This window comes from Rhamphochromis longiceps, linkage group LG13 (genome assembly GCF_057381845.1).
Source record: "Rhamphochromis longiceps isolate RC_006_pf linkage group LG13, R_longiceps_female_GT1.1, whole genome shotgun sequence".
In the NCBI taxonomy this organism is placed as follows: domain Eukaryota; kingdom Metazoa; phylum Chordata; class Actinopteri; order Cichliformes; family Cichlidae; genus Rhamphochromis; species Rhamphochromis longiceps.
In genome coordinates this window covers 23,631,140-23,644,189 of record NC_140569.1, presented here as the reverse complement: position 1 = coordinate 23,644,189, position 13,050 = coordinate 23,631,140, and the positions used below count along the sequence as shown (strand labels likewise).

Genomic DNA, 13,050 nt, shown 5'->3' with positions numbered 1-13,050 from the left:
TCTTTGAAATGAATTCAGAGGAAAGTGTGACACACACAACTGGCATTGACGGAAGCGTTGCTGCTTGTGACCAGGACGAGGATAAAACAAAGAGTGTGGAGACTGAGCAGCCAAAAAAAGTATGTGTACTGGCTGAGAGTACGGCCAATAGTGAAGTCGAACCTGAGAGGGGCCTTAGGGATGAGCTTGGAGAACAAAGAGAGGCTGTGTCAATTAAAAATAAAGAGAAAACTAAGGGTGAGCTCTTCCGAACCACCTTCCAGGTGGCTCCTCTCCCTGAGCTTCAGGAAAAAAGTGAGTCTAACAGTTTTATTTAAATGTACACTACAGTTAGTCCTTTTCTGCCAGGAGCTAGTTGGATGAGAAGATAAATATCAAAGGATTTTTTTTTTTTTTGGTTTTCAGTGGTGAGGTAGCACAGCCTAGCCTGGCCAAAACACTGAGACCACCTAGCTTAGCTTTGAATAGTGTCCCTTCAAAAACTCCAAAGCAGTCCTGTTTCCATGTTGCATACTCCAAAGTCAAAATATCTCGTGTTTTTGCATTAAACTCTGTCCAGGTAAGACTTTCAATGCACTGCAGACTGATCTCATAAAACACATTTGATGCATCACAGAAGGAAAGGCACAGATGCAAATAATAAATGTCAGAGTTGCATCAGCGGCCTCGTGCTCTGCATCCGCTCCATCCTGCAACGTAACGAGCTGACACAGCTAAATAGAGCACAGCTAAATATAAAGTTGGCAATGAGGCAAAAGAGAAAGAAAGAACAAAAGAAAAGTATGTGTTTCCTTTATCGTGTTTTATTTCAAGCAGATTTAAGTTGTTGTTTCCTTCTCTATCACAGGGAGCTTCAACACTGGAATAAATCTGTTACCATTTACCGAGCACAACTTGGGTGAGTTTTGATGACATGAACTTGCAAGTGGTTGTGTTTAAACCTTTTTTGTAAGCTTTAGGAAAAAAAACTTAGGTGTGAGGTAAATGACACCAGATGATGATTCTCTTCATCCAACCATTAAAGCTCCTGTGCTGCCTCGTGGTTTTGATCTTAGCTCCCTGTTCACATTAAAATTGCAGGCATTATTTGACACGGTTACAGTACCTCGAAAGCCTCCTTGGGGAGTTGCAGAAGTTCCCCTTTGTTGGAATCTCTTTTTTGCCATTGTGTGTGTATTCCCAGTGTGTAACTGGTCAAGCCGTTCCCAGGTTTTGGGTTCCTGTGACTCAGCATGCTCTCCTCCCTCTCTCAAAGAGATGACTCTCTTTTCAAACCAGAGCTGGACAATAACACTGGAAACGATAAGCATCGCTTTTGCCTATCCATTACATAAATGTGCTGAAAAGTTCTGAATCTCAAGCTTTGCTTTGTCACTGACCCTGTGTGTGTGTGTTTAAACAGTTGCCAAACTCTGTCACGCACAAACTTGGAGCGTTTAGTGTGTCTGCAGGTGTGGGTGCAAGGATGCAATGTGTTTGTCTGTGCCAACCAGTCAAGGGTAAGACATCTTATTTGCGTTTTGACGTGTCCCGATGGAGCCGACTCAGACTAGGAATGAAGTTCATCGTTCCATTGTTGGAGTTTTCACCCTTTTAAGGCAACATCAGGCCGGGTCCCTCAGCCTGCACCAAATTCCCTGTCCTTTGTTTTGGTTGGCATTGAGGGGTACAGCTACCCTCCATTACCATTCTCAGACACATCTCCATCTTGTGCCCATTCTGCCATTCATGGTGAAAAGAAGTCATGGATTCAGACTGGAAGCGATTTTCTCAGCACTTCAAAGACACACTGTCATGTCTGAGGTCGGCTAGAGGATGGTGCTCCTACATGTCTTCGCATTAAGCCAAGATTCATCACTTTCCTTAGGTGGCTGTTCAAGTCAAGGCGGTTGTGTTTTGCACTGAGTGTTCTGAATCTGCTTTGCAGCAGACTAGACTTTTGATCCTTCCCAGAGTGACTCAAGAGCAGCCAGGTGATGAAGAGAGTGCCAGCTCGCTGCCCCCCCTCTATGCACTTCACTGTCTCTCCAGCTCTCAGACAAGATTCCACTGCTGACACGCATAAACCAATTACGCTGTCTTATCTGATTCTGACTCCATCTGAACCCCAATCCATGTCAAACCAGCCTTTCAGAGACAGGCCCCTGAAATGAAAAACACGCGTTAAAGATTTTTGTGTTGTTGTAATCTATTTGAACAGACTACTGTTTTTGAGTTCTCAGAGGGGTCCTGACACTTTAGTCTCAAAACATATAGTTAAGTCAGAGTAGTCACAATCACATCACTGCCTTGTGCTGCCTGAAAAAGCCAGGCTTTGATGTCATATTCTCAGCCTCATTCATCTTGCTTGTTATGATAGCAGATAATAAACATATCTGCTCGCTGACCAAGTGACATTTGGAAAATAGAAGAATATGCACTTTCTGTGGGAAAGAACGTGGGCTGTCAGAGAAACATGTCATCAACCAGACAGACTTTACTGTGTTGCCCAGCAACTCCATCTAGCTGCGTCCAGTATCAGCACTGCAAGTAAACCTGGTGACCTGGGCGCCAGAAAAAGGACACACTTGCTTAAAAGGAAGAAAAAGGACTTGATTGAATTGCTTCTTCCTCTTCTTTTTAAAAACAAAACAAAAACACAGCTCTAATAATGAATTTTGCATTTATTGACTGACTTTTTCTTTGCAGATGACCTGACCAACAGAGACTCAAGTTTCTCAGATATTCTCAAGCATGAACTTTGCCCGCTTCCTCACACCACCATGATGGCTACATTTGCTCACCAAAAGGTAAGGCTATCAACCAAAGTTTTTTTTTTCATGATTGCTTCATACTCTGTAGTCTATAGTCTCCATCTTTGCTTAACGAGACTCAGGTAATATACAGAGCATCTACTTTAAGATATCTGACCTTTGCTCAAGAGATGCTCTGTATGAAGTCAAAATTACAGACTGTCTGTAAAGTGAATCTGCTTTTTCCTTGACAGAGGCCGATAACTCGTTCGTGCAGTCTCGAGGACAGGCTGACTAGGAGTGCCACTTTCCACGGTTTAACTCAGACCACAGATCGACGCCATGAAGAGGAGGGGTCGCCAAGACAGCGACGAATAACTGTCGGTGATTCTGGTAATATAATATGGCCAAGCAAGCTTTGTTACTACATAATACTACTATTCCAACTAATTAGAAACACAACCTTACAAGAAGCTCATCTGTTTTTCTTTGTGTATTTTGCACAGCATCCTATATGCCTCATTCTAAGGATCAGAATGGAAACTTTTCCGAGAAGGTACTGTAAATCATCAAAGCCGAGCCTTCAGGGTGGCATCAGCACACAGCCCAGAGCTGCTGCAATTATAGAATATACTCTGTTTATATTTCCCAGCTCCCTTGATCTGTCAAAGCAATGACTCAACAAATAGTCTCAGGATTTTAGTCTTTGTGTCCAGGATTTGCCAAGCAAGATTGCTTGTATCCTTAGCAATCTACGTGTTAGCCGAAACACAAGAGAGCACAATTTTTTTTCAAGGCCAATCACTCACGTCCGGTATTTGCTATCTCCAGGCATTAACAGTCATTTAAGCAATTGTGCAACTTGTATCTTAAGCAGCCACATCTCACGCTGGAGCGCCATAAAAGTGCTGATGCTATGGATTATTTGCATGGTTTAATATGTTGTTTTTGCTGTGTCATGCAACATAATGGGGAAATCCCACAGAAGAGGCAGACTTCATATATTTAATCATAGTTACTCTGTAAAGCTTTCCTTGAAGGGGACATTGTAGGTTTTTCTTCCAGGAATGTCATAAACAAAACAAAAAAAAGACAAAAAATCTGACTAAGGGAACAATTGCACAAAACCCTGTGTTTAGGGTCCCCACTTAACTAAACATTTCATTGTCTTTGACAAAAAACATGTTTACAGTTAAACACACAAATGTCTTTTTGGTGTAATATGTCCAAACCCTTATATCCAACGTAGTCATACTAATTTCCATTAAAGCTGTGATTCAGATGAATACACGTCTGGAATTTCATTGTTATGTCTTGATGTTTTACCACCTACTGACTTGTTGTTGGGGTTTTTTGTTTTGTTTTTTGCATCCAGATGTTTGAGTCACAATCGTCTTTGTGCGTCATTTCCTGCTCTCAGGATTTTCCAACCGCTACTACTGTTTGGACTGAAAAAAGACCCCCAAAATCCCCAAAACAGTACAGAACAACTACTCAAACAGTAATCAGATCGTTTTAGGAAGTTAAAATAAAGTGATCTGATCTGTGCAAATAAAAAACAACAACAAGAACAACAACAAACAGATAAGATCGGTACGACTGCAATTCAGTAGAAGTGGTAACTGCACGAACAAGATTACAAAAGAACGTAAAAGTATTGTAGAGTGTTAAGTTTTGGCCTGAGCTGTGCCTGATGCATCATGGCTCCTCATGGCAAAGAACTGACTGAAGTGAAAACGAATGAGCCAAAACACAGCTGCAGCAGCACTTAGATGATATCAGAGGAGTCATACTACCAATAACGCAGCCATCCTTGCAAAATTATTTCACACAGTAATGGCTGTTTATGTGAACTTGCAGCATAGCAAGAAGCCCATATGTGTGGGCAGCGCATGCTTTAGTCAGATAATATCAAAATAAAGCCGAAAGTTATGCTTTCAGTACACACCCAAGTACACACCCCAACAGTCAACATTTTTTGGGAAAAACTATTTTTCCAAAGAAGAAGGTAAAATAATAAAACTCCTACAGCAAGGAGTTGCTAAAGAGAAGTGTGTGAAAATTATTACAAAATTTTTGCAACTTGCTGGAAAGCAGATTTGTGCAAGACTTATATCAGGGAGATTTAATATGAAATAATACAAAAATATGATTTCATTTTGGATAATTCACCATTCTAGTTGAAATACACAGAGATATACACATTTTTTAGTACACAGCTGTATGCCAAAACTCATAACCAATGGTTTATAGATGCTTGTGTGTATGGTGTAATGCTATACACTCAAAAAATATGAATGTCCAAAATGCTGACTTTAAGTAATTTGATTACACGTAAATTTCCCATGGAATTTGTTACATAGGTACAGTGTAAATCGTTAAATGTAATGGAATCAAGCATGGGTTTTTTTTTCTTAATATTTAACCATTTGAATAAATAAACCTTTGCTTTGATGTACTTCAGTTGCACTTTACTTAAAATTACTGCTTCCTGTTTATGAGGGCAAAGAGTCATTTTTTTTGAGTGTATATACTTGTGTGGTGTGTTTTCACACACTTGCTCCACGCCTTTGTATAATCTGGTACAAGTTAGCAGCTGTCTAGCCTCTCCTTCTCCCCAGGATGTAGAGAGGCAAGTGGCCAAATCTTTCAGGGATCTGAACACTGAAGAGGTGTGCCAGTGGTTTACCAGTACTGGACTACAAAAGTGTATCCCTCTCATCAAAGGTAAAACACCGTCTACTGACAATGCATATTGGTTTCTTTTTAGTGTAGATGGAATAAACTGTAATTAATGAATGCTATTAAATTGAGATGGAAAAATAGATGAGGATATAAGAGTATTAAACCTCTTAAAACTGAAACATGTCAGTGTCTAATGCATAAAAAGAGGAACGTCTTCAAGAAAGTCCTGTCGATTAAATCAAACAGCCTACTATCCATAGTATCTGCCCTCTAAAATATGATGCATGTGTTTTGATTGCATTTTGAATATTACATGTCTTAACAATACCTGATTTTCAGGTCTTGATTGTTGCCGTTTACAGTTTATTGATGGCTGTTAAAATCAGCTGATACATGAATAAATGCTTGTTGCAGAGGCAAATCTGTGTGGTGCAGACATGGCGTCTGTAGATGTGAACACTCTGGACACCCTCCACATTAGCACAGTGGAGGACAGGGAGAAGTTGCTGTCGGCCATTTATAATGAGCTTCACCCTCCCAGCACGGTGACTCAGAGAATCGACTCATTGCTCGGTATAGTTACTATGTCAAACTATGTCAAATAATAATTCATGCAATGAACAATGTAACAATGTAATTTATTGATGTTTTCCTTTTTAAACAGAATCATTGGGGCCTGGTGATGTGGAGACATTCACTGCAACGCTGGTGTCAATGACTAAGTCCAAGTCTTCTCCCCATGTGAGCTGTTTGAATACAAATCGGCGTTCCTTCAAGCTGAGGTGAAGCCACTCATGTAATGTGAATTCCAGAAATTTAAAAAAAGTAGCAAAACAAACACAAAAACAATTCATCGTTTTAACCTGGTAATCTAATTCTGCTACAGAAACAACAGCCTAAACAACGCAGGGCAGAGGAGTGCTCAACTAATAGAGATTACTATCAACGGTGAGTACTAAAGCTCAGTTTGCTAAGATCTTCAGTGTCTGCACTCTTTGCAATGAATGGATGTGAATGTTAAATATTCAATTATGTTTGCATAGGCAACAGTCACTGAGGATGAAACAGGAGTCATCTTTACCTGTGATTTACTTTTGTGTTTCAGCGTCAGAGCGAATAGTTCATCTCAGAACCCCGAAGGAAACAACAGTGGGAAAGATTATGGACTCGTGCATCAAGATGCTGGGAATGACAGAAGACAAGAGTCTCTTCACACTAAAAGACAAGCAAGGTTCACTGAGCGTTATTCAAAAACACTAAGCCATACTGTTTACGCAGTAAACGTGTTAAATATATGATTTAATTTGAAGGTTCGCCGGAGGAGCTCTCACCAGATCAACAGATTGGGACTCTACTTCCATCATCATCATCATCATCTGCAGCAGCAGCAGCAGCGAGCAGTCAGCTGGAACTGCACTTGGTTAAAAGGGTAGATTAAAAACAATCATAATAAACAGTCCAGCATAAAACTCAAAAACACCAAAACAAAGCTTTCTGTATGATTTTTTTTTTTTCAATTGTAGGATAAACCGACTGCTTCTGCATCCCAAGACAGTCCAGAGGAGAACAGCCCTGATGAAAATCACAACATTAACAATGACATCCGAGGCAAACAGCTGGCTAAAGAAGAGCGGATCAGGGAATTAAACCAACAAGTGGCCTCACTACAAAATGTCATCCGTCAGGTCCATATCTGTGTTTAAAAAATGCGTAACACTAAAATTATTGTACTAAATTAATATTAAACATCGTGATCTGGTTGATCTTTACGTCCCCAAAAGGTCCAAGAGCTCCATCATGGCCTGGTAGCTTTTTGCTCAGAGTTGAAGAGCATGGATGGAGACACGAATGTCGATGCACTTGGCTCTGCTGAGCTGAAGCAGAGACTGGAGCTGGTTAACAGAAGACTGCAAGACAAAAGGCAGAACCTGCAGACCCTCAGAGACAACATTACCGACTTCACAGCTGACAAGCAGAAGTAGGAGGACCATCACCTTTAATTAGCAACTTATTTAACGACACAAATACTTAAAAAAAAGAAGAAGCTTTTTTCACCTTCCAGAGACAAAGTACAATTTAGAAATACAAGCACCTGTTGTAGTAGTTAATGATCTGTTGAGACTGTAGTAAATGACATTTACCTGAACCACATTTGTTTCTGTGTATGTGAGCTTGAACTTCCACGAAATGTGGTTCCTTTGCTTTTCAGGCAGTTGGAGGTTCATCTCTTGGAAAAGATGAAACTGAATTGCCACGTGTTTAAGGAGGAAATCTGCATCGTGCATCTCAATCGACAGGCGGCTCAGCTCCACAGCGCTTTGCAAGAAAGCCACGTTAAGGTACTGCTGATAAAACGAACCTTTCATCGATTTATTTTTAGTGCTGCTGTAGAGTTTAACTGGCACAGCGAAGGCCTGCAGGACTTTAATCAACAGCATGTGAACTGCAGTTACACCAATATGTGGGAAAGCTCTATGGTCTGAGTCAGAGAATGTTTTGACTGCTAAAAATAAACAATGAGAAGCTGATGTTTGCACCAAAACAACTCTAAATATTGAGAAAGGCATGCGTGGTATGGGATAATAAAATGCTACTGGAGAAAAAAAGGTCAAATTTGGAGCTTTCGGAATTTCATGCCATTGCTCATGCTGTCCCTAACCATATCAGAGCAATTCGTGTTCCTGACCTTTGCCCTAAAAATCGAAGCCAGACTTAGAGGATAAATTTACCTGCAGAACAAGTGACGTTCACACATTTGATCCGACTGGTGACTGAATTAGACAACACTGGGAGGGGTGGTCTTGGCCTCTTGAAGTGGAAGGCCAATATCTGAGACTCTTAACTTTGGTCCTCTGAGTGACACACAGTGTCTGCTCTGTTTCATTAAGCTGCGCACTTATCCCCGCTGTGAGAATGAGTACACAATGCAGAGTGAAATCCATTGTACGAACATGCACTTTTTTTTCCCCTGAGAAATGATGTTTAGCGCTGACATTCGAGAGCCTGTGACCATACCAACAATGGAATGCGTGTGACAAAAGCCACTTGGAGAGAGCAGTGGCGAAACGGGCCAGCGTGTGTAAAAGTATCTCCATCTATCCCCCGAGGTGCCCACTTTTTTTTTTTAATGTGGCCCTTTTATCCTGCTGGAGAAGCCCTAACGAGGTGCCATGAAAGGACACGCTCGGCTTCAGCTTTGAAAGGTGCCCCGTGTCACGTTGCCACCCCAAGGCAACGCTTTTTTAGGTGGTGAGTTTGTGGGAAAAGCAGCAGTGCTAATGTTTATCATATGACCTAATCAGAGTTAACACACAGGTCAGAGCTGAGGAGCAGCCTGGGAACTGATAGAGCTGCTGTTCAAATAAGGAACAGACCGCCTTGTGTTTGGTCTTGTAGACTGCCCCACATTACAGACAATAAGGAAATATTTCATCATCGGCAGTCTAATCTCCCGGATCTATTGCAACTGGAGAGCATCAATAAAGCAGCCGAAGGGGAAGGCGAAAGAGAAACAGAGGCGCGGAGCGAAGGGAGGAGGGGAACGACAACAAATGGAGGAAATGACTTTAAATAAGCAGTTTAGCTTGGACGACTCAAAAACTTCAGAGAGATTATTAAAGTGGGGAAGTTGGGAGAATTATGTTTCACCCAGGCTTGAGTCGCGCTTTGAGCATGGGTCACGTTTTGAGAAGAATCTCCCACCTTTTATTTCTATTTTTTTGCAGTGACATGCACGAGTTTAGGAAACGGAGAGTGTGTTTCCGCTTTTTATGTAGACAAAGTCATCGTACAAGCTGCGGTTTATCAGTGTGGTCACAGTGTCTCCCAATTCTCTATCCCTCATTTTCTTTCCCATAAGACCTCTGCTCTGTGCACAGCCAGGGCATCTGCATTCACAGTGACAGGACTGAATGTAGATCTACTAACACCCATCATTTCAAATGAAATATAATCCATACCACTTAGCGTCTATGTTATTTAGCCTGTCAGAGAATCTTTTCTCACTCTGAAACAAAACTCTTTCACAGATGATGTTTTAAACGGTCGCATTTGTGCAATATACGGCAATATTTCTTGTCGCCGAGCAGACGTGTGAGTGATTCCCACCTGAATGACCTTTGTGATCTTTCTGTTTGTGTTTTAATTGCCTGCTTTTGGTCTGCTCATGTGTCTGGTGGGGGAGGAGATGTGCTCCATGTCTGGCTCAGGTAGGCTGGGATTTGATCAGCTTTTGTAGGTAAACAAGAAGAATATGAAGAGAAAATTCCTCGGGTTCTTGGCGTGCGTCCAAAACGGAGCAAGCCGAGAGGGAAAACGCTGGGCATTAGAGTCTGTTCCTCGAGGGGCTTCGGCTGCGTTTCCGTGGATATATCCTGTCTGGCCCACTTGTCTGAAGAAAAGAGAAGCCTTAGCTTTGACCCCTGACCCCGAAAAAGCGGCATCCATTGCTCCGAGGCATTCACACGCCATGCAGGGGGGGAGGGGAGTATGCCAAGAGGCTGGATAAGTGAACATTGGAATTCAGCGGTCGGACTCACAAGTTATTTCGGATCCCTGCAAGCTACTTGTGGTGCGATCGCTTCCCAAGCTAATCATTACATCTTGGTGGTCTCCTGGCTTTGACGCAGCCTGGGCCTTTATCTCCCGTAGATTTCCACGCATGATATCTGTAATCTTTTTAGTTTGTTTTCTAAGAAACAAAAATAATGAAGTTAAAAGTTTATCTTAAGAAAATGGTAACTGAGTTAGCTTCATGTTTCACTGGCACAGAAGCTGGTTTGGAAGTCAGTCCTTGTATAGCTGGCAACCTACACAGAGGAAGAAGAGGAAACCTGAACCCTATACTGAGAATGGTCTCTCATTATTTTGTAAAAATCTATGATGAAGCCGGAGGCCGTCTGTAAATGAGTATTACTGAGTGGTATTAATCTTCTCCGAACTTTCCTGAAAATCAGCTGTGGCTGAGACTTCACTACTCAGGGTTTGTGTATCTATTTACTGTAAGTGAGACATGGGACGCTGCAGATTTTGCAATAAATTTGTATCACTCCACTGCAAATGCCTTCAAATCTCAACCATCTGTCTCTAAGCTGTCTCTGATTGCTTGCTTTAAGGAATACGCTCTTTTTCTGCTTTCAGGAAAAGGCTCGAAAGAAGACTTCACCCATTGGTAGCTTGAGCCAGCTGGTGTCACCGCAGCGTCCGGCCATGCTGCTGGTCGTACAGGAGAACCAGAACCCTGATGGCCGTTACGGCTTCTCCTGTCACTATGGGGAAGGCAGCGGACTTGTGGTGGTCGAGGTGGACAACTCACAGCTCTGTGTGGATGACAGGTGACTCAAACAAAAACAAAAAACGTATTCATAAATGCACGCTAGTTAGTGAGAGCGGAGCTCAGCATCTTACTCATTTCACCCATTCTTTCATTCACTCTGTCTCTGCGCGTGGTAGCGATGGCAACCCATCAGAAAACAAGCAACATAACGCAATACTTGGATGCAGAAGAGAGTGAGAGGGAACAGATAAAAGAACTTCATGCAATTAAGAAATTATAGAATTACAGCGAGTACGAACTGTGCTTAGAGACACTGCCCATCATTTAAAACAATACTGCAGGGGAAAAAGAAGTCTGTGTGACAGAATCACAGTAGCTGAAAAGAGTCTTTCAGGCTCGCTGTTTGTGTTCCTTTATCGCAGCATTCGCGCCAATGCTCTTTACACAGCTAATGAAAAAATACAAGGAGCTGCTCTAAGTTTAACCTGGGTGTCTATAAAGAAAAACTAATAGAGGGCTTTTAACGAGCTCTGTGTAAATGTGTAGCTTTTTCAGTTTTAATGCTCTGTGATTTGAAGAGCATTTTTTGTGTGTTACATAAGCCGAGGTCTTACATTTACCTGCAAAGATGTATTTTTTCTCCATACATAACTGGAAATAAAGATCTAACACGTTATCTTTGCATGTGTGTGTTTTGCTATCAGATTGGTGGAGGTGAACGGTGTGTCGGTGGTCAACTCAACACACGGAGAGCTGACCGACCTCCTGCGGCAGGGCCCCAGCATTCAAGTCGTGGTCCTTCGTCAGCCTCCGCCTGCCCTCCCCTCCCCTCCGTCCCTGCAGCACATGGTCAGCTGTGATCTGGAGCAAACATGCTGCCCAGGGGGAGACGTGGGCAGCACAGAAACCCATCCTCAGCGCAGGGTGATAGCCATATGATGTCCAGTAATGTGAGATGCCATGTCGTCTTTTGTTGTTTTTACTGTACTGATGACACTATTCATCATAAGTTGTTGACAGCTGCCTTTTAGTTCAGAATATCAAATAGCAATACGCCTGTTTTTCACCATGTGTGCACCAGCTTGTTTTTGGTATTTATTAGCATGAAATGCATTTCAATGTATGCCTGGAGGAACAGCTATTTAAAAAAAAAAAAAGCAAGACAAGAAAAGACTACATTTCCCTGTTTTATATCCTCTTTTGTTTTCAACTAAAACGAAGAAGCACAGAGTCTGACAGTTTCACTCCACTAGATATGTGATAAGCATTTCTTTTAACATCCACCAGAGTAGTTACTGAGGGTGTCACAATGTAAGACTGATTACTGTGCATGCTTCAACTTTTTAAAAACACATGTAAGGCTGGAAATAGTCTTACAAAAGTGATCTAATTTACAGGCACATCCAAAAGCATCCTGCCTGCACAGGTTTGTCTCTTAGATCGTCTGGTCAGCGTTCGGAGCAAAATATTTCTTAAAAAGATGAGTCACACCCCCCATCCCCTTTCTAACTTGTAATGTAATCCACTGTGCTGTAGGAATAAACCCTTGAGCCCGGAAATGCCTCATTTCTCAGCCTCGTTCTCCCTCGTAAAGTGGCAGTGGATCATGCAAGTCTGACAGAAAGACAGCAAAAACACTACCAAACCCTGACCCAGACCCCAAGGGTCCAAAGAGCCTGAGAGGAAGAGTGATGAGACCAGTTTGGCTTGTCAGTTGATGAGAAAGGTCACAGGTCAGTCACCGACACATTTGTGCCTTAATGGTTTTGCAATCAAAGCCAAATGAGCTCCATATAATCCAGATGATGAGAGAGATGGTATTTTCTCGTTGCCAAACAGACCTGCAGCGAGGGAGGAGCGTGATACTGGCAAGCTGGAGATTTGAAATGCTTAGTCACAGGCATGGGAAATTGAAGTCAACCGCGCCACAACATGTTCATCTACCCACTGACACATATGAACCAAAATGACATACTTTGGGAAGGATAACAATACAATGAGAAGTTATCCAAAGCCACAAAACAATGCAATAGCAGGGTGTGGACACTTATAGCTTCATAGCAAGGCTGTGGGAGACTGAAAGAACTGAGAAAGGGAGGAAGAGTGGGAGAGGAATTAAAAATCATGATCACGCTCGTTGTCAAAATAACCATGTAGCAGCAACTGAAGTCAGTCTAGCCTATTCTTCCATTCGGGGTAGAGAGACGAGGAGAGAAATTCATAGCTCAGTAAAGTTAAGCCACACAGAGACAGAAGGCAGAGGAGAGAATGTGTCATGGCTGCCTTCATGGAAATAAATTAACACTGGAGAAAATGAGGCAAAATCCTATAAACACTACTGCTGGAAAGAGAACATGG

At 42.1% G+C, this 13,050-nt stretch overlaps 1 protein-coding gene across 1 annotated transcript; it reads left to right on the top strand.

Moving 5' to 3' along the window:
• The first annotated feature begins 2,698 nt into the window (after nt 1-2,698).
• On the top strand, nt 2,699-12,219 carry LOC146655869 (uncharacterized). Its single transcript, XM_085428124.1, has 14 exons — nt 2,699-2,789; nt 2,987-3,116; nt 3,239-3,288; nt 5,354-5,459; nt 5,832-5,990; nt 6,082-6,199; nt 6,304-6,365; nt 6,523-6,648; nt 6,728-6,846; nt 6,941-7,102; nt 7,199-7,395; nt 7,627-7,756; nt 10,557-10,750; nt 11,397-12,219. The coding sequence occupies exons 1-14, from the start codon at nt 2,763-2,765 to the stop codon at nt 11,629-11,631; spliced, it is 1,815 nt and encodes a 604-aa protein (XP_085284250.1). The 5' UTR covers nt 2,699-2,762; the 3' UTR covers nt 11,632-12,219.
• The last annotated feature ends 831 nt before the right edge of the window (nt 12,220-13,050 follow it).